Source organism: Carassius gibelio, chromosome A1, assembly GCF_023724105.1.
Source record: "Carassius gibelio isolate Cgi1373 ecotype wild population from Czech Republic chromosome A1, carGib1.2-hapl.c, whole genome shotgun sequence".
Lineage (NCBI taxonomy): Eukaryota > Metazoa > Chordata > Actinopteri > Cypriniformes > Cyprinidae > Carassius > Carassius gibelio.
The window spans coordinates 14,519,382-14,543,907 of NC_068371.1; the positions used below are offsets into that span (position 1 = coordinate 14,519,382).

General features: G+C 36.3%; 1 protein-coding gene across 1 annotated transcript in view; it reads right to left on the reverse strand.

Moving 5' to 3' along the window:
* Positions 1-24,162, reverse strand: part of LOC128010919 (prostaglandin F2 receptor negative regulator) — a 64,269-nt gene extending 40,107 nt beyond the window's left edge. Inside the window, exons 1-4 of the mRNA XM_052593052.1 lie at positions 23,898-24,162; positions 17,920-18,285; positions 11,382-11,789; positions 412-771 (exon numbers count right to left, since the gene is read on the reverse strand). Of these exons, the coding sequence (XP_052449012.1) occupies positions 412-771; positions 11,382-11,789; positions 17,920-18,285; positions 23,898-23,940 (1,177 nt within the window). The 5' untranslated portion in view covers positions 23,941-24,162. The remainder of the gene's footprint in view (positions 1-411; positions 772-11,381; positions 11,790-17,919; positions 18,286-23,897) is intronic.
* Between the last annotated feature and the right edge of the window lie 364 nt (positions 24,163-24,526).

Below are 24,526 nucleotides of genomic sequence, written 5' to 3' on the forward strand. Positions count from 1 at the left end.
TTCAATTAATATGTTATAGATGAGGGAAGCAGAATGCATTCATATGCAGCTGTAAAGAGCTTCAGAAGGCATTATCTCTAAATGTCACACTTTGCCAAAAAAAGTGAGACACTACAGCAGGGACAGGCAACTCCGGTCCTGGAGGGCCACTATCCAGCAGAGTTTAGCTTCAGCCCTCATATAAACTGACCTGTCTGTATCTATCTAGTAATCCCGAAAACACTGATAGCCTTGTTCAGGTACAGTATGTTTAATTAGGGTTGGAGCGAAACTCTGCAGGATAGTGGCCTTCCAGGACCGGAGTTGCTTGTCCCTGCACTACAGAGTGTTTATGTTAAGAGTCATGACATTATAAATAATTCTTAAGAAACATGAAAAGAACTGTCAATAAAAAATAAGCAACATACGTACTTTGCTTTATAACATGAACGTGTATGGGGTCTGAAATCTTCTCCGCGACCCGGTACCAATGTCCACCATCACGCTGAACCCATGCGCTCACTTTGCATGCATATAATCCCGCATCAGACATCTCCACTTCGTGAACCTTGATCTGGAAATCCCACTTTCCCAATCGTCTCATGTCCACGGCATCAGATGTGTTGGTCAACACGCCGTCATGACTCAGATGGGCCAGAACAAGGGTAGCATTCATCAGCCACATCACCTCCAGTTCAACAGAGTCTTCAGCAGAAACAGAACAGGTGAGGAGCAGCGTTTCTCCTGTGGATAATGTGGTGTTATCCTGAACCTGAACGATGAGGGAGTTCGCTGATGATTTAAAGGGAAAGAGAAATGGAAAATATGGATATATTAGAAATGGAACTTCATTAATTCATATCTTAATTATACAAACTACATGAACATGCCTTTTTGTTGAAGCACTAAAATCACTAAACCTGAAAAAAATGAAGAAAAAAAAAAAAAAAAAAACGAATAAATATATATATAAACTTACAGAAATAAATAAAATGAAAATGACATTAAAATTACATTACATGCAAGCAGCAAATACTGGGATTCAAGTGCTTTAAAGCATTTAGCCACATAAGAAAAAATATAATACATAATATTTAGAAAGCCTGTAACCCGCTAAATCAGTAAATAAAAAGAGCATTTTTGGCAATTCCAGTTAATTTATCATAGAAATCTAATGTTGACTTTTATGGCAGTTATATTGCGACGGCATCACCTATGATCCATTCTCCGTTAAAACTGTGCGTGCTTGTTAAGAATCATCTGACACATGTTCTCACCAAGTTTTGTAAAGTTTTTGTTTAGGCTTTTGGGTATCATTGGCACACCCCTTATCTAAATTACCCCATTATAGCTACCCAAAGTGTAAAATTACTTTTTTTATTTTTTTTCTGATGATGATTATTGATCTAGAAAGTCCAGAGAATTGTGCTGAAGTGGTTATATTGAGGTTGAGTGAAAACCAATAGTTCACAAAAGTAGGTTTTTGACATTTTAATGAACAATTTGATTGACAGCAGTGGTTCTATAGGCAAATGTGTTCAGAATGAGTAGGTCTATTAGACAATATTAATATTTTGTGTATGTGTGAAACACAATATACAATTGTTTACACCCTTGAAAAATGTGATATTGCAGTGGTTGATTTCTTTCAAACTTCTAATAGATTCCAAAGGAATTTTTTTCCACTCCTATAGCACCAGCAAGTGACCAAGCTCTGAAATTGTTTAAATTTGACCAGACTGAGGTCTAACATATTTGTACCAAGTTTGGTGATGATATCTCTTTCTGTTCAAATGTTATACGCGTTTCAGTAAAAGTGGCTCTTTCAAAGTTTTGGCATTCCATTGCAAGGGTGATTGGAAAGGTTATTGGATAATTATTGATAATCCGTTTCCAGAGAATGTTTTTTTGTACTGGTTTGGTTCCAATCGGGCAAAACACCTAGGACTTGTTGGCCAAAGTAGATTTAGGTATGTGTTTTGCCCGCTGTGAGCCAAGGATTCCAATGACATAAGGCACTTGAGTCTAGAACTAATGGTTTAGGAGTTATGAGGGATTTTGTACTTTTGATTGCTGTAGCGCCCCCGTCAGGCTGATTGGGGCGAGCCTTGGTGACGTTGTTGACAGTGTGAGTACTACCATTTTCTCCAAGTGTCAAGTCTCTTTGACTCACGGTTTGGTCTGCCTGATCAGTTTTACATGGAGATTTCTGATCATTGCCCATTCTAACAATTACATTGTTCCAAACCCATCTAACTTTTTCTTTAGTGGAAAATAAAAGCGGGTCCATTAATTAAAAAATGTCCCTCAAAACTATCATACATTATTCATTATGACGTATCTGCCCGATTTCAAGTATTCAAAAAAAACTTAAAAGAGCTTTTTGTGAGGAAAACACCCAAACCTTAGTCATTATTCATGTACCTTTTTTATATTAATGACACACAATTTTTTATTAATTTTTTTTTCACGCAAAGAGAGCCCTGTAATGCAAATTAATTTAAGAGCTGAAGGGGAGGAAATATTGTCAATGAATAACTTCTAACACTAAGCTTCTTCATATGACTTCAGAAGAGTGCAGGTCTTTTTATAACTTTTCTGGTGTTTTTTTTTTTTTTTTTTTCCTGTTTTTATAATTTTTAATATGGAAAAGAGCAGCATGAACAGTCTGCTGAATACCTCCTTTTGTGTTACACAGAAAAAAAGCAACTCAGCCGGGTTTGCAATAACATTAGTAAGCAAATGATGCCTGAATTGTCATTTACGGATGAACTATTCCTTTAATTTCTCAAAGCAAACAGTCATTTCTCATTTCTCAGTAATTTGTCAATGTGATATTCAGTATATAAATTTAAGACGGCAGAGTGCTTTGCAGATTTTAATTCTCTTAACATCTTTTCGTTACAATCTCAGACAACACAAAGACATTGAGAGCTTGTGTTTGTGTAATGTCTGCTGGATGGTTCTGTAGACAGTAGACACTCGCAGTCTGCCTGATTTTAATTAAAAACTCTACAGTAAACATTGACAGAATATATGGTAACCAGGCAGGAACTTCACTAGCAACGAGAAGTCAAACAGCCTGGCGTGTGAGAAAGGTCTGAAGACATTGAACAAGATAAAACCAGTCAAAAGAGCATATCTACTCTTTTCTAAGGAAGCGCTACATGACTTGAAAAACCATCATCACATATCTTTCTTTCTTTTTTTCCTTATTTATAAATTTTCTCACAAATGTTGTGAGACATTTGTGATCATCCGAGCAAACTGCATAACACCGAGATCACCCGAGCAAACTGCATAACAATGATTCATCATAAGTACTTTTATCCAGTCAAATTAGATTATTTCCTGGCATCATGATCATGACAGTTTCCCAGGAGGGCACAATACAACTAAACTTATAAAATTGACAACATTAAGCAAATACACAACAGTATAAAGCCATGATGGAAGAGAATTAAAGGAATAGTTCACTCAAAATTGTGCATGTCAGGATTTTAAATAGATTCACATTTGCTTTAGTTAACATTTGCTGTACAAGACTTTAGCAAGAAACTTAATGCATAAACTAAATTTTAATTGCATTTAATGCATAATTTACACCCAGAGACTTGGCTCACATGTCTGTTTTATAGGCTTCAGACAAAAATCTTTAGACACAAATCTGTTTTATAGGCTTTAAACAAAATATATGACCTACTTTATGATCCGCTTTGTAAAAAAAGAGAAAAAAGAAAAGAAAAAGAGGTGTTCATGTACGTCCAGCCTTTTAGGTTTAATTCATTATCATTTTCAAAACAGTTTTTCTGTAATCAAATTTTATAATAAGAGTACAATACCAAGACACATAAGGAAATATTTGACACGGATATTGCAAAACCTTACAAATAAAGTTTCTTTATTATATAAGACAGGAGTATTTAATTAAAGTTCCAAGAGGCACGCCTCTATATTTTCCAAGCAGAGGTCTGGACTTAAAAATAAATAAATAATAATAATGATAATAATAAAAACATTTTCAGAATTTACATAGGCCTATTGTATTTTTACATTTAAATACATGCTAGGCCATGTGACAGAATAAAATACTGTTGGGTTTTTTTCAGGGTTTTTGCTGCTGCTATACTATTTTAATATTTAGCTTAAAAGCATTATCCTCTAAAAACAATTTAGCTACAATAATCAAAATGTTCTCATCATGAGCAAAAGAGAAAGATAACAAGCAGTTTTAACGTTCTATCTTGGCCATCTAACAACATTTTTCCCAATTATAATGGCATGATTATTTTGAGATGTTCTTAGCCTACAGATTAATAATGCTAAATCACATCTGAAAAATAACTATATTTGCAGAATTGTTGTTTTCTGCTGTGTTTCAGTGAAAATAATCTGTAATTTTCTATAAGTTTTTGTTGTTGTTAAAGCTGCAGTCGGTAACTTTTGACGCTCTAGCGGTTAATAAACAGAACTGCTTGTGTCTTGCGGAAGAACATAGCCGGATCTACTTCTCTCTGTTTATGTCTATGAAGAATCACAAAGGTACTGGGTTACTCCGCCGCGGTACCCCCGAAGCAATCTAAAATAGTCCGAATATAAACACTTATTATAGGTGCACCCTAGTGATTCAGGACAGACTAAAAACACGGTTTGGAAAATGGATTTATGGTGTACTCGCTTATTATGTTCATTTTTCTACTTTTTGAACACAAAAAAAGTTACGGACCGCAGCTCTGATTGGTTGTTTCTTAACGGGAGCGATGTATTTCTGCAAATGGCAATAGGACCACTGGGAGGAGCCAGAGGAGCTTGATTTTTTCACAGATTATCTGTCTCATATTCTACTGTCAGGACATAATGACAGGTTTAACAAATATGTTAAAAAATATATTTTTACAAAAGTTATCTACTGCAGCTTTAACATAACAGCGCCATACGCAGCTCTGAGAGAAAGATTCCGAAAAGAGAGAGAAAGCATGGAGTGGAAAGGGCTTGAATAAAGCTTGTTTTGCTTTAAGTCAAGTCAAGTCAAGTCAAAGTTTATTTATATAGCACAAATTTAACACAACTGTAGCTGATCCAAAGTGCTTTACAGTAAAACATGAATTAAAATAGAAAAGAGTGGAGATAAAAGCAAATATCATATACAACAGACCAATTATACATAAAACACCAACTATATATACATAAAAAAAAAAAATATATATATAAATACATAAACAGTATCACTCAAAAGCTAAGGTATAAAAATATGTCTTTAAGCTAGTTTTAAAAACATCCAGTGATGGAGAAGCCCTAATACTCAAGGGTAGACCATTCCAGAGCTTTGGGGCAGCTACAGAGAAAGCTCGATCACCTTTTGATTTGCAGCGAGAACGAGGAACCGATAAAAGTAACTGATCTCCAGATCTTAATTGCCTAACAGCTCTGTAAGGTTTTACAAGATCAGAAATGTAATCCGGGGCCGAGTTATGCAATGCTTTGTATGCAAAAAGAAGGATCTTAAAATCTATTCTAAATTTTATGGGAAGCCAATACAATGAGGCAAGGACAGGGGAGATATGGGGCCCTATTTTAACGATCTGAAACGCAAGTGTCAAAGCGCGAAGCGCAAGTAACTTTGTGGGCGGGTCTCGGCGCTGTTGCTATTTTCCCGGCGGGATAAATGGCTCTCGCGCCCGGCGCAAATCTAAAATGGGTTGGTCTGAAGTAGCTTCATTATTCATAGGTGTGGTTTGGGCGTAACGTGAAATAAACCAATCAGAGCGTCATCCAACATTCCCTTTAAAAGCAGGTGCGCAAGTTCCATTATGGATTGCTATTATTATGGCGTATTTACCAGGCGCACGCCAGGAGCGGTTCACAGCCGAGGAGACTGACGTTCTTGTAAGAGCAGTGAAAGACAGAGAAGTTGTGTTGTATGGGGATGGGAGAAACCCACCCAAAATAGCGTCGGTTAAACAGGCGTGGGAGGAAATAGCCACAATTGTTTCATCGATTTTTTTTCCTGGTTCCTGACGGACAAACCAATTTGTCAGATGTCCTTATATACATATATGACCTCAAACATGTCTGATCCTTAATTACTACAATTAGCCTGAATAATTTGTAAGCTAGATTTATGCCTATTTTTTCACATCTTCGTGGCACACCACAATGATTTCCGTCATCTCAAGTGTTAATATTTTTTTAGTGTAACAATTTATGATTTGCAAAAATAACTGTTGCATCTGTGTAGATTACATGAGCAAAGTGTATGCGCGTTGTGCACGCTATACACTATGGTCAAGCATGCGCCCTTAAAATAGCATAATGAACAACGCGCAACGCGCCACTGACTTTAGACTAGGTTTTTTCTGGTCAGTGGCGCAATTGTTTAATGGAACAGCAAAATAGCACCAGGGATTGTTTGCGCCGGAACACGCCTCCTTTTTTGCGCTGAACCGCCCAGGGAGCGCAAGTTCATTCACTAGTTTAGCGACGTGCTTCTGTGGAGGGAAAAGCGCGCTTTGCGCAGGTGCAAAATAGGAATGACACATGCGTCGGTGTACAAAGTCAATTGCGCTGGGTGCAAGATAGGGCCCATGGTCTCTTTTTCTAGTTCCTGTCAGCAATCTAGCTGCCGAGTTTTGAACCATCTGTAAACGGGAAAGTGTAGATTGAGGTAGGCCAATATAGAGCGAATTGCAGTAGTCTAGTCGAGAGGAAATTAGTGCATGAATCACTACTTCAAGGTCTTTTCTAGAAAGAAAGTGTTTTACTTTTGCTACAGATCTAAGTTGGAAAAAGCTACTCTTCACAACTGCATTTATGTGCTTGTCAAATTGAAAAAGAGGATCAAAGTAGACACCAAGATTTTTGGCATGATTGTGCAAATTATTACTTAAAAAACCTAACTGTGTTTTGACAAAGTTGTTGGTAGCAGCAGGACCCAGTAGAAGCACTTCGGTTTTATTTTCATTTAGTTGCAGTGAGTTATTTGACATCCAGGATTTAACTTCATTTAGACATAAGAACAGACGGTCTAAGGAAAGGTCGTTGGCATATTTGATTGGAAGATATAATTGAAGGTCGTCAGCGTAACAGTGATAATTTATATTATATTTCCGGAATATTGAGCCTAAAGGGAGCATGTAGAGGGAGAATAAAAGAGGGCCAAAAATGGATCCCTGCGGAACACCGCACCGAATAGGCATGGCGGGAGAAGTGAATGACCCAATATTCACAGAGAAAGTTCTCCCCTTTAGGTATGAGGTGAACCACTGCAAAGCTTGGCCCTGGACTCCAACAACGCACTGAAGAAGATTTAAAAGAATGTCGTGATCGATAGTGTCAAATGCGGCACTCAAATCTAAAAGAATCAGGATGGCAGAAGACCCAGAATCGATAGACAGCAGAATGTCATTCGTGACCTTCAGCAATGCTGATTCAGTGCTGTGCAATGCTCTAAAACCGGACTGAAATGGGTCTAGAATATTAAAAGTATCCAGATAGGAGCCATACTGTAAAAGAGCAACTTTTTCCAAAACCTTTGAGATGAAACAGAGTTTAGAGATAGGCCTGTAGTTGTTATGCACGGTAGGGTCTAGATGAGATCCTTTCAATAAAGGCTGTACGATAGCATGTTTAAAGCTTTCTGGAAATACAGCGTTTATTAAGGAGCTGTTTATTATAGTTAAGAGGGTGGGGCTGATTGTATCTAAAACCTCTCTAAACAGACGAGCAGGCAGAACATCTGATTGACAGAATGTAAGTTTCATCTGAGAAATTATTTTACGTAATTCAGCTAAGGAAACTGGTTTAAAAGTAGTAAAGCTACTAGATGGAAGGACTAATCGAAAGTTGTCTTTGTCTATGTAAGGTGAAGGGAGATGCGATCTAATATCCTGTATCTTCTGAATGAAAAATTCTGAAAATTGTGTGCATGTCTCAGGATTGACAACAGGAACTGAAAAAGCAACAGGATTAAGAACTGAATTTATGGTTTTAAAAAAGTACTTTTGGCCTATTTGCATCTTTTGCAATTATGTGTGAGAAGTAATTAGATTTTGCCTCATGAACAGATTTTTGATAGGCAACTCAGCGGTCTTTTAAAATTTGGTAAGAGACTTGGAGGCCATCCTTTTTCCACCTGCGCTCAGCCCTTCTGCACTCTTGTCTGAGAGTACGAGTAGCTGCATTTAACCAGGGCTGAGGACTAGTTATAGCCTTACGGTTTTTACGTTTAAGTGGAGCAACTGTATTGAGAGCAGTACAACAGGCGGAGTTGAAAATTTCAACCAGTTGTTCAGTATCCGTACAGACTGATAAAGAATTGACAGTAGAGTTTGAAATGAGCTTGGAATAAGACTCAGAAAATTCAAATGCAGTCGTAGCATGAAACGCACATGAATAATGTACAGGCAGAGAATTTGAAGGCTTTACAATTGAAATAACAGGCTCAAACACTACAGGGAAATGGTCAGAAATGCCAGCATCAGCTACTTCACAGATGTGCACAGAAAAACCACGAGTCAAAACAAGATCCAGTGTATGGCCTAAGGAGTGTGTAGGGCTAGAGACTGACTGTATACAACTGAGTGAGTCCATAAGGCTCATTAAATTTTTGACCAAAGGTTTTGATGGACAACAGACATGAATGTTAAAATCACCCAACACCATTAGCCTGTCATAGCGAGACACTTGATTGGACAGAAACTCAGAAAACTCGTGAATAAAAGTTGAATTGACTTTAGGAGGTCTATACACCAATACACAGAGTATGGGGCCATTTACATAAATTTTTAAGAGCTGTGCCTCAAAGCTAGAAAAGGCATCTACGGGCAGAAGTCTGCATTTAAATGAGTTCCTAAAAATCTTTGCTAAGCCGCCACCATGTCCACTTGGCCTAGGTGTACTGTAGAAAGAGCAGTCTGAAGGGGATAGTTCACCAAGAGCTGAGAGTTCTCCATTCTTTAACCATGTTTCAGTCACGAATAAAAAATCCAAGGAATGAGAGGTAAAAAAGTCATTTAGGATAAAAGATTTATTAGACAATGATCTAGCATTTACTAGAGTCATTTTAACTGTCGTTGAGGATGAGGTAATGCCTGGCGTAACACCTGGTGAGACATATTTCGGATGACGGAGATTCACTACATGAACGTTTCTATCCTCATGACGTGTATTATAAGTACGCAGTCGGCGAGAAGAAGACCAGACGACCGGTATAGTACAGCCATCAGATGAAGTTGTACAAGCGTTGTTTATACACTGATTGCGACGAGAACCCCGGTGTATATAGCGAGGCCGGCGAGTAATTCCAAGAGCAACACAGTGATTGTAGAGACTGACTGGCAGATGTAACCGCACTTTGGGTTTTAGATTATGAAGATCCAGGGACGAGTAAAAGAGCATATTAGAATTCCACACGCCAGAAGGCAATAAAAAGACCTGGGATGCTGCGCAAAAATCAGTAAAAACTTATAAAAAACCCACAACGAGCATCAAAAGGCAACAGCCGCGTATACTCAGCCAGATTTTAAAACCACGTTAGCCAGCACACCAGACAACTAAGCCACTTTATGACGCATGTCTATGGAAAAGGCAGCCCTTTCGAAGACCACCTCCGCCAAACTAGCGTGCGACTGACAACCGATAAACCGAAAGAAAGTGTTAACTAACTTAAGGAAGATGGGAGAACAGCCCGCGGTGCTGAATGGTGGCGAGAGCTCGTGTTTGGCAGGTGATACAGCATGGCCAAGTCCGTTTGTAGGTCTTTGATGTTTTGCACTCACACAAAAGTAAGAAAACAAATAAAAAATGCTCAAAAACAAAGTCAAGTCCAGAGCGGTAAAATCCAGAGCTCAGTGAGTAACGTCCAGAGAGCAGCGCCTGTCAGACACGCCAGCGTTCGCTCAACCAGAACAGGAAGGAATCAGGAAAAAAGTACTAGAGGATATAATACTGAAAAGCTATTATATAATACTGAAAAGCTATTTACCATAAATGACCCTGCGATTAATAGTCCGGAAAATACAGTAAGTATTTAAGGATAAAAGACTCAAATTGCTTTTTACATTTTCACCAGTCCTTTTCCTCGAGTCAAGTCTGGAGTCATTTGAGGTCGAGTCTTAAGTCAAGTCTGAAGTCTATAAAAATGTGAATTGATTCCGAGCCACTTAAGATGCTTTTCATCTGTTGCATTTCTCGCCCTAGTGGCAGTCGCATAGAACTTTCAAACTGTTCATGCAGCAACCATTACCTTGGCATATTCACCATGGTAAAATTAATAATTTTAATAAATATAATTAATGTATGAATGCATCGTCATAAATGAAATTACCCCCCCCCCCCAAAATAAAAACAGTAGTTTTATGGTGTTAATCAATGTAAATAATGATTTAATAATTATAAAATAATTACTTCTGCTAAAATTATTCTAAAGCACCATTTCACAGAAAATGTGTTCAAAGAATAATGTTAAAGTGAACAAAATATTAATAATTTGCACCGGTAGTTTTGTTTAGAATACATCACATCGGGTGGTTGCATTTGGTCTAGCTGCAGAAATGTAAATATTTTAACGCATCCGAAGCTCAAATTGGATCCGAAATTTCCATGTACGCATATGATCGGAACTCCACGCAGCTCCCGCACTACTCTCCATTGGAAATGAATGACATACAATCAATCTGTCGCTTCATTAGTCAAGGAGACAGTGGAAAGGCGGCTTAACACTAGTGCTTCTGGGCTGTAGTGTGTAAGCGTCCCAACCCCCATAGAAGTAAGGCTACATTTACACTAGTGAATTTTCATTTTGAATTGGTTTTCAAATTAAAACAATCCTCGTTCATACTGGCGTTTCCACTGCATTTCAGAAAAGATCTCCATCCACACTACATGACTGAAAACGTAAGTTATGTGACCATTAATGCACCCTGTTGTATCTTGCTACATAAGACAATTTAGAAGATTTATACTATGGTTATACTCCCTTTAAACTCACTTTAAACCACCATCGGGTGCAGCGAATGAGCTTCCTCTGATTTAGAACAGTGATCGTGGAAGAGAAAACATAGTGCTAGCAGCAGCTAATGCTCATCAGTAAATCAGTGGAAAAAGAATAGAAATTAGGTCTGAGCTATGCATTTTAAAATTAAAATTCACTAGTGTAAACGTAGCCTAAAAGATGTTGAAACTAAAAACTATTTGAACTTTATTAAAACTATTTGCACTGATATCAAAGTCAAGGTCGGTATTGATAATGAACATATTTGAGTGTGACAGTTTCTCTAAATTTATATTAAAAATTTAAATTAACATAAGTTTACCTTACATAATTTCTATTAATATATTTTACTTGTATTAATTTAATTGAGTTGGGCTACAGTATTTTTATTGAGTTGTTTTAAGTAACTAACCTGTAGGGGTGACAGTCACTTCTCCTATCTCCATTGTCTTCTCCTGAATGCGGTTCCAGTTTCTCTGCTCTCTTGTCCACAATTTGGCTGTACACACATACATGCCCTGATCAGCTGGCGTTGCTCCGGAGAGTATGAGACTGTGCGAGACGCCGTTTCCCATTTCTAGACGCATCCCTCCATCTGTGTAGCGCAGCATGTAGTCATCACCAACTGTCACACCAAAATCTGGACCAAAGGTCAGCAGGTCCTCTAGCAGAGATGAGCCTCTCTTAACCGACCATGTAAGAGACAGGTAAATTCCTTCGATGAAGTTGCGGGAGACGTTGCACTGGAGTCTGATAGATCCGCCCTCATGAACCACAGGGTTTGGGACATCAGGAGCCACAATCAGACTGCTGGGAACAACTAAAATAGAAAAGAAAACTTCTAGAGAAGAGGTACAAGCACAAACACACAGATAAACTACTAAATACTAAATACTATTTAAGTTTTTCTAGTTCAAAATTTTGTGTATAATTCAATGCCTTTTTGTGCAACTATTTGTGAAATTTACTAGCAATTTCAGAGTGAAAATTTGACGCCAGCAATTTTAAGGAAACTAAACATTATCAAATATAAAAAATATTTTTGTGAAAACCATCATACATTTTACTTTTTAGGATTCTTTGATGAATAGACAGTGAAAAACAACAACATTTATTAGAAATATGTAACATTATAAATGTCTTTACTGTCATTTTTGATTAATTTAATGTATCCATGAAGAATACAAGTATAATTCCTTTTATACAAGTATTAATTGTCTGTCTGCTCATTAGATATCAGTGGCTATATTATTATTTCAATAGAAGCATACTTAGAATTTTTTTTTCTTTAGCTGTAAAATTTAAGAAAGGTCGACAAAATATGACATTTGCTCTTTACAAGAGAAGATTAGACACTGCACTTTACACTTTTTACTACTGCACTTTAATTCAATAAAAACTAACAATTAATAACTCTTGTTATCTTTACATGCAAAAAAATGTCCAATTTAATTCCTATTAAAATTCAACCAATATTTATTACTAAATGACACAGACATGACGAATAAAAAAAAAAAAGGCATCTGGGGAAACTGTGTGTGCTTTAACACACCTTTCTGTCAATTAATTACCGTAATAATACGGCAGGAAATGCCACTGTACATCGTCATCCAACCACTGAACATAGATTATATAAAGACGAATGTCAAAATGAAACAAAACACAACATTGCTGAAACGATACAATGTTAGTCTAACAATAAAAGCAGACTTCATGTCTACCAGGTCTAATTACAGGGATGCACCAGTCACTGAACCAGATCGACAAGTAAAACCATCAGAGGTAAACTTGTGGAAACAGATGCAGATGCAACTCTCTAAATACGATCAAAAGTCCTTACTTGCTCTGTCACAATCAACTATGAACTGTCGACCCAAAGGAAGGAGACAGAGGTGTAAAATAACCAACAGAAAAACACTATTAGAATTATAATAGAATCTATAACTCTGATTGTATATCTAGTTTACTTGTTTAGTAATGGACTAAACTCACTAGTCTCATGTTAACTCATCTAAGTTGGATGGATGTGTGTGTTGGATGGATGGATGGATAGACAGATAGATAGATGGAGAGATGGACAAACAGATAAGCGGTTGAATGGATGGATGGGTAAACGAACAGACAGACAGACTGATAGACAACAGATAGATAGATAGATAGATAGATAGATAGATAGATAGATAGATAGATAGATAGATAGATAGATAGATAGATAGATAGATAGACCTATCTATCTATATATCTGTCTGTCTCTCTATGTATATACTGAACGTTTGAAATAATCACGCATTTAGTTTTAAACTTTGAATAAATGCATTAATTTAAATAAATAAATATGATTTGAGTCACTTATTTTTTGTGCCAATCAACATCATTCAGAACAGTAACCGCTGAAATGATCACTGATCTGATCTTGACTGATCTGCGGTTCTTGTACACGAATGCTCTGCTGGATCTGATGGAGTCGCCAGAACTCTCCACCTGCTACAGTTAGCGTGTTACTCCACGAACAAGCAGACAGGAGGGAACGCAGCATCTGACAGCAGGTAGTTAGTGTGAATGCTAGTGTTCATCAGCTTGTGTGCCACGCAGGAATGCTGCTTATCTACAGCACATCACTGTGAAAACGGAAATGTGAAGACAAACCCAACAGATCTTAGAGATGTTGCAAGCTTTTTGCAGAACAGTTTGCAATCTTGAAATCTTTTTAATAGTGATTACCCTCAGAGGGAAGAGCTACTGAACATGACAACTTCTGTTCCAACCAGATTTTATGTTCAGTTAGGTGCCAATATTATTTCTTGTTACTTAAATGAATTCTTCATTTTAGCTTTAGTTGCACTCCGGTAAAAAGTTTGTAATAATTACGATTTTTTTTAATGTATTTTAAATGAGTTTTCTATTGTTTTCAACATTGCTAATAATCATAAATGTTTCTTGAGCGGCAAATCAATATGTTAGAAGGATTTCTGAAGGATCATGTGACAGTAAAGACTGGAGTAATAATGCAGAAAATTCTTAACTGCATCAGAGCAATAAATTACATTTTATAATATATTCACATATAAACAGTTATTTTAAATCGTAATAATATTTCATTATTTTTAATCAAATAAATGCAGCCTTAGTGAGCATAAGGGTCTTCTTTAAAAAAATAAAATCATAATTCTAACTACTGGAAAATTTTGACCAGTAATATTTTGTCTCGGACGATTCTCCTAAAATTTCTTAAATAGGAGAAACTTAAACTAGTAAATGTTTAGAGCTATACAATTTATGTGAATAGCAGATAATTTGTTCTTGGAAGCATTTCATAAGAAACATTCAAGTTCGTATTAAGATCTGTGACTTCAGAAAAAAACATCTGAGAGCCAGCAAAAAAATAATAATCTACATTGACATTAAATCACACTGCTGTCAGGAGAAACTATTGAGAGGGATTGATGTCCTGTGGGTTCTTACACAAATTTTCAACATGATCAGTCAGTGCTCATGAACCAATGATAATGCCAATGTCATTAACCCAGTGAATTTTGCACAAAAAATGCTGCTGGTGTTCAGAGTTTAGGCTTGCTAGTCCACAGTCAAAAAGAATGAACAGTTTCCACTGCAAAATTGCTTTTAAACACATAATTCATAAGCCATCGGTAATTAATGTACTGAACTGCATGCCCAGCTATTATAAATAATTATAAATTGTTTTCTTACTCAGTGTTTTTGTCTCACTTTCTGGTCTGAACATCTATATACTTTTAAATCAAGATATATTTACTTGAGACCCAATCACTTTAATAAAAATGTATAAAAAACTAAATGAGATTGTGAGCCAATAGCTTTGTGGTTAGTCTGTCGGCACATTATACCGACCCAAGTTCAATTCCAGTCTTGAGGTTATTTGCCACTCCCCTTTCTCCTCCCAGTGCTTTCCTGTCATATCTCAATAAACTAAATGAGATTATGCTTAAAACAAGAAAAATATTTGCCATGGGGTCAGAAAATAATCTTGTTTTCCCTTTAAATACGAGTTTAAGCATGTAGTGCTGAAAACGTAATTATTAATGTATACACCAAATATACCCAAAAGTCTATAAATCCTGAACTAAAATTTAAAATTTAAAACTTTCAAAAACTAAGTGAGAACATGCGACAGATGTTCCTAAACAAGCATGCAAAGTTGTACAGAGATCAGACCATAGCTGATGCTACAACAGTTAAAAAGGCTTCAAAAACACAATATTTCTATGGTACATGACCTCTAATTGCAGAAAATTTTCATATATTCACCATTCAAACATACACTAAATCAATAATTATAAAAAAAAAAAAAAAAAAAAAAAAAAAAACTTTGCTTTTGGACAGCTATAATAAGGTGATTTAAAAATATAGTCTTGAACTAGTGTACCCAAAAGCCTTTAAATCCTTAAAGTAAACTCAAAACTTCACAAAATTACATAAACTCATTCAACATATTATTCTAAATAAGCAGGCAAACATTTATGGAGATTGGGCAAAAATTGGCACTATAATAGTTATAAAGGTTTAAAAGAGAATATTCCTATGATAAATGCCATGAAATTACAATTATAACCACTAGATTTCAGCAGAGGGCAACTAATGAGCTCATTCAACTCCCTAATATAGTACTTTTTTTGTACAGGTTTTGCTTTTGGATTCATATTTACACATTATAAAAGCACTATAATAACATTACACATCACATTTTTTCAAAGTTTACCACTTCATTTCTACTGAGGAATCAGTTTTTTTGCAATTATGCCACATTATGATTACAGTGAAATCTACAAACCTGATTCCAAAAAAGTTGGCACTCTGTGCAAATTGTGAATAAAAACAGAATGCAATGATGTGGAAGTTTCAAATTTCAATATTTTATTCAGAATACAACATAGACGACATATCAAATGTTTAAACTGAGAAAATGTATAATTTTACGGGGAAAATAAGTTGATTTTAAATGTCATGGCATCAACATATTTAAAAAAAAAAGTTGGGACAAGGCCATGTTTACCACTGTGTGGCATCCCCTCTTCTTTTTATAACAGTCTGCAAACGTCTGGGGACTGAGGAGACAAGTTGCTCAAGTTTAGAAATAGGAATGTTGTCCCATTCTTGTCTAATATAGGTTTCTAGTTGCTCAACTGTCTTAAGTCTTCTTTGCAGCATCTTCCTCTTTATGATGCGCCAAATGTTTTCAATGGGTGAAAGATCTGGACTGCAGGGAAGGCTGGCCATTTCAGTACCAGGATACTTCTTCTACGCAGCCATGATGTGGTAATTGATGCAGTATGTGTTCTGGCATTGTCATGTTGGAAAATGCAAGGTCTTCCCTGAAAGAGACGAAGTCTGGATGGGAGCATTTGTTGTTCTAGAACTTGGATATACCTTTCAGCATTGATGGTGCCTTTCCAGATGTGTAAGCTGCTCATGCCACACGCACTTATGCAACCCCATACCATCAGAGATGCAGGCTTCTGGATTGAGCGCTGATAACAACTTGTTTTGCATTGTCCTTTTTAGTCCGGATGACATGGGGTCCCAGTTTTCCAAAAATAACTTTAATTTTGATTTCGTCTGACCACAGAACAGTTTTCCACTTTGCCACAGTCCATTTTAAATGAGCCTTGGCCCAGAGAAAATGGCTGCACTTCTGGATCATGTTTAGATATGGCTTCTTTTTTGACCTATAGAGTTTTAGCCAGCAACGGCGAATGGCACGGTGGATTGTGTTCACCGACAATATTTTCTGGAAGTATTCCTGAGCCCATGTTGTGATTTCCATTACAGTAGCATTCCTGTATGTGATGCAGTGCCGTCTTATGGCCCGAAGATTACAGGCATCCAGTATGGTTTTCCGGCCTTGACCCTTTTACACAGAGATTGTTCCAGATTCTCTGAATCTTTGGATGATACTATTCACTGTAGATGATGGCAACTTCAAACTCTTTGCAATTTTTCTCTGAGAAACTCCTTTCTGGTATTGCTCCATATTTTTCGCCGCAGTATTGGTCCCTATATGTACATTTAACTTTTCGGCCTCTTATTGCTCTCACTCTCACTTTCAACATTTGATATGTTATCTATATTCTATTGTGAAGTTTATGAGATTTGTAAATTACATTCCTTTTTACGGGTTTGTAAAAATAGTGTTATAAAGATGAGATGTCCAGTTTTATTACCTCATTAATTTCAAATATCTATGTCTACAATAAAATATGTGTGCATGTATATGTGTGTGTGTTTAAGCATTCTTAATTAGTTTTAATATAATAGTTTAACATTTTCATTTCTCTGTGTGTGTCTGAGTATTCTCCATCCTGGATATGTTTTAGTGTCAGCCACTATAGACATATTTAAACATGTATAGACATATTTAAATACAAAAACTACTAAAAGTGATAAAAACTTTTATATAATATATAATTATATAATTATAACAGATATAGAAATATTAATCAAAACTATAATTGCATCTCAGTGATACTGAGGGGTACATTTACATGACAATGATGCACTGAAAAGTCTCACATACAGGTGACATTGGCAAAATGATCCTTGTTTACACAGATCCGTGAAAATGACTAAACACACTGTATTATGGTCATTATCAACTACCAGGCCAGTAGTTGATAATGTCACTTTGTAAAGAAACACTACGCCAACATGCATTTTACTAGTTCACACAGAGACAATAAAAAGTATCAGTTTATAGTTGAAAAGGGTTAAATGCCTCATAATAACACTGGTTGCTATCTAAGTCTTTTTTGTCTCCAATTTGGATTCATTACCTTGAAAAACAATAGTTGCATTAGTTGCATTAGTTTATATTAAACCTAATTTTCTGCATATTCATTATGCATTTGTTTTATTTATTTGTTTGCAAATGTTTTACACCAGGTAATTTTTTACAATTTAAAACAGCACATACTGACCTTGCAGCTGGACGTCTGCTTCATAGTTTCCACTAATGACCGAGTCTGTGCTCGGAGTACTGCAGCGGTAGATGGCGCTGTCACTAACTCGAGCCTCCTGAATTCTTAGTTCAACGGCGTTGTCTGCTAGTCGTGACACACTAATGTCGTTGCTCCATATGCGGTCCAGAAGAGAGTGGTCTGTGAAACGATCATCAAACGTTGAGATCACATTGATGGTTTCTGTCCCTCGTGTTATAGTCCATTCAAAATCCTGCTCTCTCGGGCCCTGGTACTCCGATACATCACAGTGAATGGACAGCGGCTGGCCCTCGACCCGGAGCAGGGGGCCCCCGGACACCATCACCGACCTGCTGTCGCATAAACCTTCAGAACACAAACACAACACTGCTTTATTGATTTCCATTTGAAACAGGACAACTTACTCTTGTATTTTGGTTAATTATGATTTTAAACACACCAGAAAAAGTGGTAACCTGCAATTGTTACCATAAATAGCTTTTTCTATCCGAGTTAAAGGGATACTCCCCCACAAAATGCAAATATTTATCATTAATCACTTACCCCCATGTCGTTCCAAACCCGTAAAAGCTTGATTTGTCTTCGGAACACAATTTAAGATATTTTGGTTGAAAGATATTTGGTTTGCTTGTGACTTTCCCAAAGACTGCATAGTAAATTACACTGTCAAAGTCCAGAAAAGTATGAAAGACATCGTCAGAATAGACCAACTGCCATCAGTGGTTCAACCGTAACATTATGAAGTGACGAGAATACTTTTTGTAAATGAATAGGGCTGGGATAAACGATTATTTTTTAAACAATTAATCTAGCGATTATTTTTTCAATGCATCGATTAATCTAACGATTAATTTTTCCAGACTGATTCGATTTCGCTTATCTCCCCATTATTTGACTACTAACAATTTATACATGTTGATTTACATATCTGAATAAAAAAATATGAATTCCTTAACATTGCATGATTGCAATATAAGTTTATTGCTCTTAAAATTACAAAATAAAAGAATGAGTAAGAATGCATTACTTTGCACTTTCAATAAAACCTTGAAGCCTTGAAAACACATAACTTACTGAAAAAAAGTTCTTCTTTCAGATGAAAATAACAACAACTTGATGTCTAGCATTCAATAAAAAGGTTACCCAAAATATTTGTTTAGAGCAATTGAAAGAATACAGTAACCAATGTAAACTTGAGGGCTTTAAGCTAATACAGAGAGTGCTTTTCAAAAAAAATAAAAATAATAATAATAATAATAACAGTGGGAGCCAGCAGCCTGTCATGGAGAAGAAAAAAAAAAATCTCTGAATGCTCCACATGAAACTTTGGCGTTCCGCCCTTTTTCTATCATGTCTAATGATTTTGGTTAATATGCACGAGGGAGAGAGAGAGAGCAAGACAGCGCTCGTGTAGTTTAAAGACTGTGAGTGCGCGAATGTGCGTGAAACTTTGGTGTTTCACCCTTTTTCTATCGTGTTTAATGGTTTTGATTAATATGCACAAGGGAGAGAGAGAGCAAGAAGCGCTCGTGTTGTTTGAAGACTGTGAGTGTGCGTGCGCATCTCTCGTACGCGCCCTGTCATTCTACATCACTCATCGATCAAATAATGCTTTGACAGCCGAAAAAAAAAAAAAAAAAGATCAATGCAGAAAAAAACCAGGATTGGTTATATAACGCTGGACAGAATGTTGATCCGGCCATCGCATATATTCACCACACATAAGGTAAACCTTTTGCAAACGTTTTTTAGAGAAAAAAAAAAACAGGTCGACGAATCGATGCGCATATTTTGCGTCGACGTATTTTTTGTGTCGACGTCATCGATGACCTCGACGCGTTGTCCCAGCCCTATAAATGAAGAAAACAAAAATAACTTTATTCAACAATTCCTTTGTCAACAGTCTCCTGAAAATTGAAAAGAAAACAGTGCATCCTTGTGGCACGGCTGACACGGAAGAGCAATTTAGTCAGTTTGAGTGATATGGAGAGACACAGAAAAGACTGTTGACAAAAGGAATTGTTGAATAAAGTCATTATTTTTAGTTTTCTTCTTCTTACAAACAGTATACTTGTCGCTTCATACATTACAATTGAAACACTGATGACAGATGGACATTTCTGACAGTGCTTTTCATACTTTTCGGACTTTGACAGTGTAACTTACTTGGCAGTCTATGGAACCATCATAAGCCTCCCAGTTTTCATCCAAAATATCTTAAATTGTGTTCCGAAGATGAACAAAGCTTTCACGGGTTTGGAACAACATGGGGGTAAGTGATTAATGACAAAATTTTCATTTTGGGGTGGAGTATTCCTTTAATGCATAAAACCCAAATATGTCAGCATATCGCACTGTACAAAATTGAAATTTTAAATAAAATAAAAAAACTTTACAGACAACATTTTTAATTTAGAACCTATACATTTTGACCATGTTAATCAGAAACTTTTAATCAAGACACAGATACGTTATGCAATGTTCCTGTAAAAATAATTGCCCTTCAAGGGTTGCAGTATTTAGGTAAAAAAAAAAAAAAGAAAAACGACCGATTGGCTGTTCGAAGGTTAAAAGTTGTTTAGTTTCTTTACAGGTTTCTTCAGATATCTGATCAGTGGTTTGGTTTCTGGCTTCTTTAAAGCACCAGTACATTAATCAAAAATAAAATGTTATTTGATGAACTAACAAAACCTTTCAATCCCTTTTTGATTCAAATTACAATTATTATATTTTAAAATTATAAGTTTGCATGCCATTCCATGTCATATCTTAAGTGCAGGGTAACAGTGTAATTTAAAGGGGGGGTGAAATGCCCATTTTCAGTCAATCTCCTGTTAATCTTGAGTACCTATAGAGTAGTACCTATAGAGTAGTACCTTGCATCCTTCATAACTCCAAAAAGTCTTTAGTTTTATTATATTCATAAGAGAAAGATAATCTGTACCGATTTTTTTTTCAGAAAAACACGAGCGTCTGGAGGCGTGACATGTGGGCGAAGCTAAAGAATCACGAGCGCCAGTAGGCTTTTGCGTTGAGAGCATGTGGAAGCTGTGACATTATCGTGAGGAAAAAAAAAACATCCAAAACAAACCATGGCTAACAGTCAGATTCAGCGTATATTTATGATCCAGAATCAGGGGCGTAGCCATCTTTTCAGAAGTGAGGGGGACAGAAATGAATATATATATATATATATATATATATATATATATATATATATATATATATATATATATATATATATACACACACACACACTACAATATAATATAAAACATTATAATAGAACATTTCTGTAATCTATATAGCCTACCAGTCAACAGTAAGATTTTTTATGTTTTTAAAGAAGTCTCTTCTGCTCACCAACCCCGTATTTATTTGATCCAAAGTACAGCAAAAGTTTTCAAAGTTTTTACTATTTAAAATACTATTTTCTATTTGAATATTTTAAAATGTAATTTATTCCTGTGATCAAAGGTAAATGTTCAGCATCATTACTCCAGTGTCACATCCTTAAGAAATCAAACCATTCTAATATGCTGATTTGCTGATTATCGATATTTAAAACATGAGTCAAAAAAATTTCAGCATTATTTGATGAATAGAAGGATCCAAAGATCAGCATATATGTGAAATAAAAGGCCTTTGCAACATTATACAGTATACCATTCAAAAATATATATTTTTTGGAAAATAAATTATAGAAATGAATACTTTTATTTAGCAAGCTTTAAAATCTCAAAATTTTGAAATATATTCAAATAGAAAACAGCTATTTTAAATAGTCTAGTAAAAATATTTCTGTTTACTGCTTTGCTGTACTTTGGATCAAATAAATGCAGGCTTGGTGAACAAAAGAGACTTGACTGGTAGTGGATACTATGGGTAACTTTATTCTCTAATTTCTAGCTTTTAATTCGCTTAGAAATCTATAACTGCTTGACAATAACAAAAATAATGATTTCTTAAATAAACTACAAACACTTATTTATCACATAATAAGGCAGAACAGTTTCTATACTGTAATAAATCTATGTCAATTAGCACTGTTTTGTTAGTATACTGTATTTATAACCTGCTGGAGATTACTTGAAAAAAACATATACTGTCGCAATCGTATATTAATCTCTTCGTGTTTCCAAAAGTTGCAGTTCTTCAAACAACTGTTTTCATACAGCGATAGCTGGACGCTGTTGCCCATATAAGGAGTTTCCTGAAATGACTTTCTGCGCGAGAGCGCGCTCCGGCTTCGAGGATGAATGAAACACACACTGCAGGAGAGTTTAGTGCTCCTGGGTCCGAATAAAATATCAGGTCATGCGCAGACTATCCTGTCTCTTTGAGTTTAAATCTATATTTATTCACACCAGCTCTTGAAAACCTCTATGCGAACACATTTGACTGAAAAAGTGCGTGGGAAGAATTTCCATGAAATTAAAAGTGGGGGGGACATGTCCCCCACATCCCCAAGTAATCTACGGCCATGGATCGAGAGGCTGAAATTGAACGAGAGCAGCAGCAGCAACGACTACAACAGCGTCTCTATGTGGTATGTGATGTGTTGATGTGCTTACGCGCTGATAGCTAAGTTAACAACACAGAGATATTTGAAGCAGTTTTACTCACCGCCTGCGGTTCCAACACACGATTGTGACCCTTTTTCGTTGGGACTGCATTATCCTTAAGAAATAAACGATGTGCAAATCCGGCGTCAAACTGGGCCTTGTTTGTAAAACAAGCATCTTCGAAATGCAGGGAACAAACACTTGAACAACTCCGTCGATGCTCTGTAAAAATAAACTCCGTCCACTGGTCCCTTCATGTTTTTTTTTGGTAATCTGTGCAGGGTTGTCTTGCCCTCGCAACCAAAAACACACTTCTTTTTTGACATTTCGCAACGCTCTCGCTCTGATCATTGAATCGCTCTGATCAGTGAAATGTCTGTGCTCAGCCTCGCTGTAAGGGAGCGCGCGCTCTTCCGGCAGAAGTGCCCTTAGGACCCATATAAGGAAATTCTGCTCCATCTGTCACACAGAGCCATACTCGAAAAAAAAATTTCCGAAACTTTTTGACAAAACAGAAGGAGTATTTTTGTTCCAAAAATACTCCTTCAAACGTACAACTTATTTATTTTTTTTACTTTTTCCATGTTTAGCATGGGAATCCAACTCTTTAACAGTATAAAAAACTCAGTATGCATGAAATAGCATTGCCAATAGCTTGCCAATAGTTGCCAAGGCATTCGTCCCATTTTATAGAGATCTAATTTAATACATCTTTTGAGGTATTTACTGTAAATAGTTAGAAATCAAGAACTAATAATTATATAATGATTGTAGTTAGAGTTAATTCAAAATGGAAATCTTAACTATAGACTGCTTCAATATGCATACTTCCCTTGAGGAATTTAGTGTCAATTTTGACCATGCAAATCTAATAATATGAAGAAATCATGGAGGAACAAATAATGATTCAGAGGTGTAGTAAAATCTAATTTATTATGCAAATCTACACTATACATCAATGTATATTTACTTCCTTTGAGGTATTTACTGTAAATATCATATCAATCTAATAAGAAATTACGGCAGACCAATTCTATAATGACTGAGTTGTTTAATAAGATCTCAGCAGCAATGGTTAACGCTGTAAAAAATGATATCACAATCTAAACTATATCACTTTGATAATGCGCTTAATGTAATCATGTTGATTCAGTCATATTAAATTAAATTTTGTCATAAATAAAAGCAGCTAATTCAGATGTCACCTTGTGAAACGCATTTTAGGTAACCTAGCAAAACACTTTAATGTTTCACTTTGATAATGCACCTAATTTAATCAGGTTGATTCAGTCATCATGTTACTTGTCAGATACAACCGACGCACGCCGTGTGCGGAGGGTTTGTCATTTCTCTGCTACAATTGCAGTTCAGATGTTCCCGCAGCAAACTTACCGACAGCGGCCCACAGCAGGATCAGCGCCCGGGTCTTTCCCATGTCGCTGGAGACGCGCGTTCCGCCGCGTTATTCCTGATATGATCTGACGACACACTGCTGGAGGGATAGACAGCTCCGGGATACACCTGAGATCCGGAGACCCTCGCTGCGATGACGTCACGGCCTCAGTTTGAGCGTGAACTGGAGATGACTGACGAACGCGTCCACCGCGCGCGCGAGCCCGTGATTGATTCACAGTCTTGGAAGTTCAACGGGACTCCCTACGAGAGACTTGGAGGAGGAACTTCACACACTCATTCACACGCGCGCGCACTCTCACACATACATACAGACATGATAGATAGATAGATAGATAGATAGATAGATAGATAGATAGATAGATAGATAGATAGATAGATAGATAGATAGATAGATAGATAGATAGATAGATAGACTTTTAAATTAAATGTTCCCTCCTGGAGGAATGACCTCCCCAACTCAATCCGAGCAGCGGAGTCCTTAGTCATCTTCAAGAATCGGCTTAAAACAGACCTCTTTCATCTTTATTTGGCTCTCTAACTTTAGCACTCACTATTCTAATTCTATTCTTAAAAAAAAAAAAAAAAAAAAAATCAAACTAAGCCTG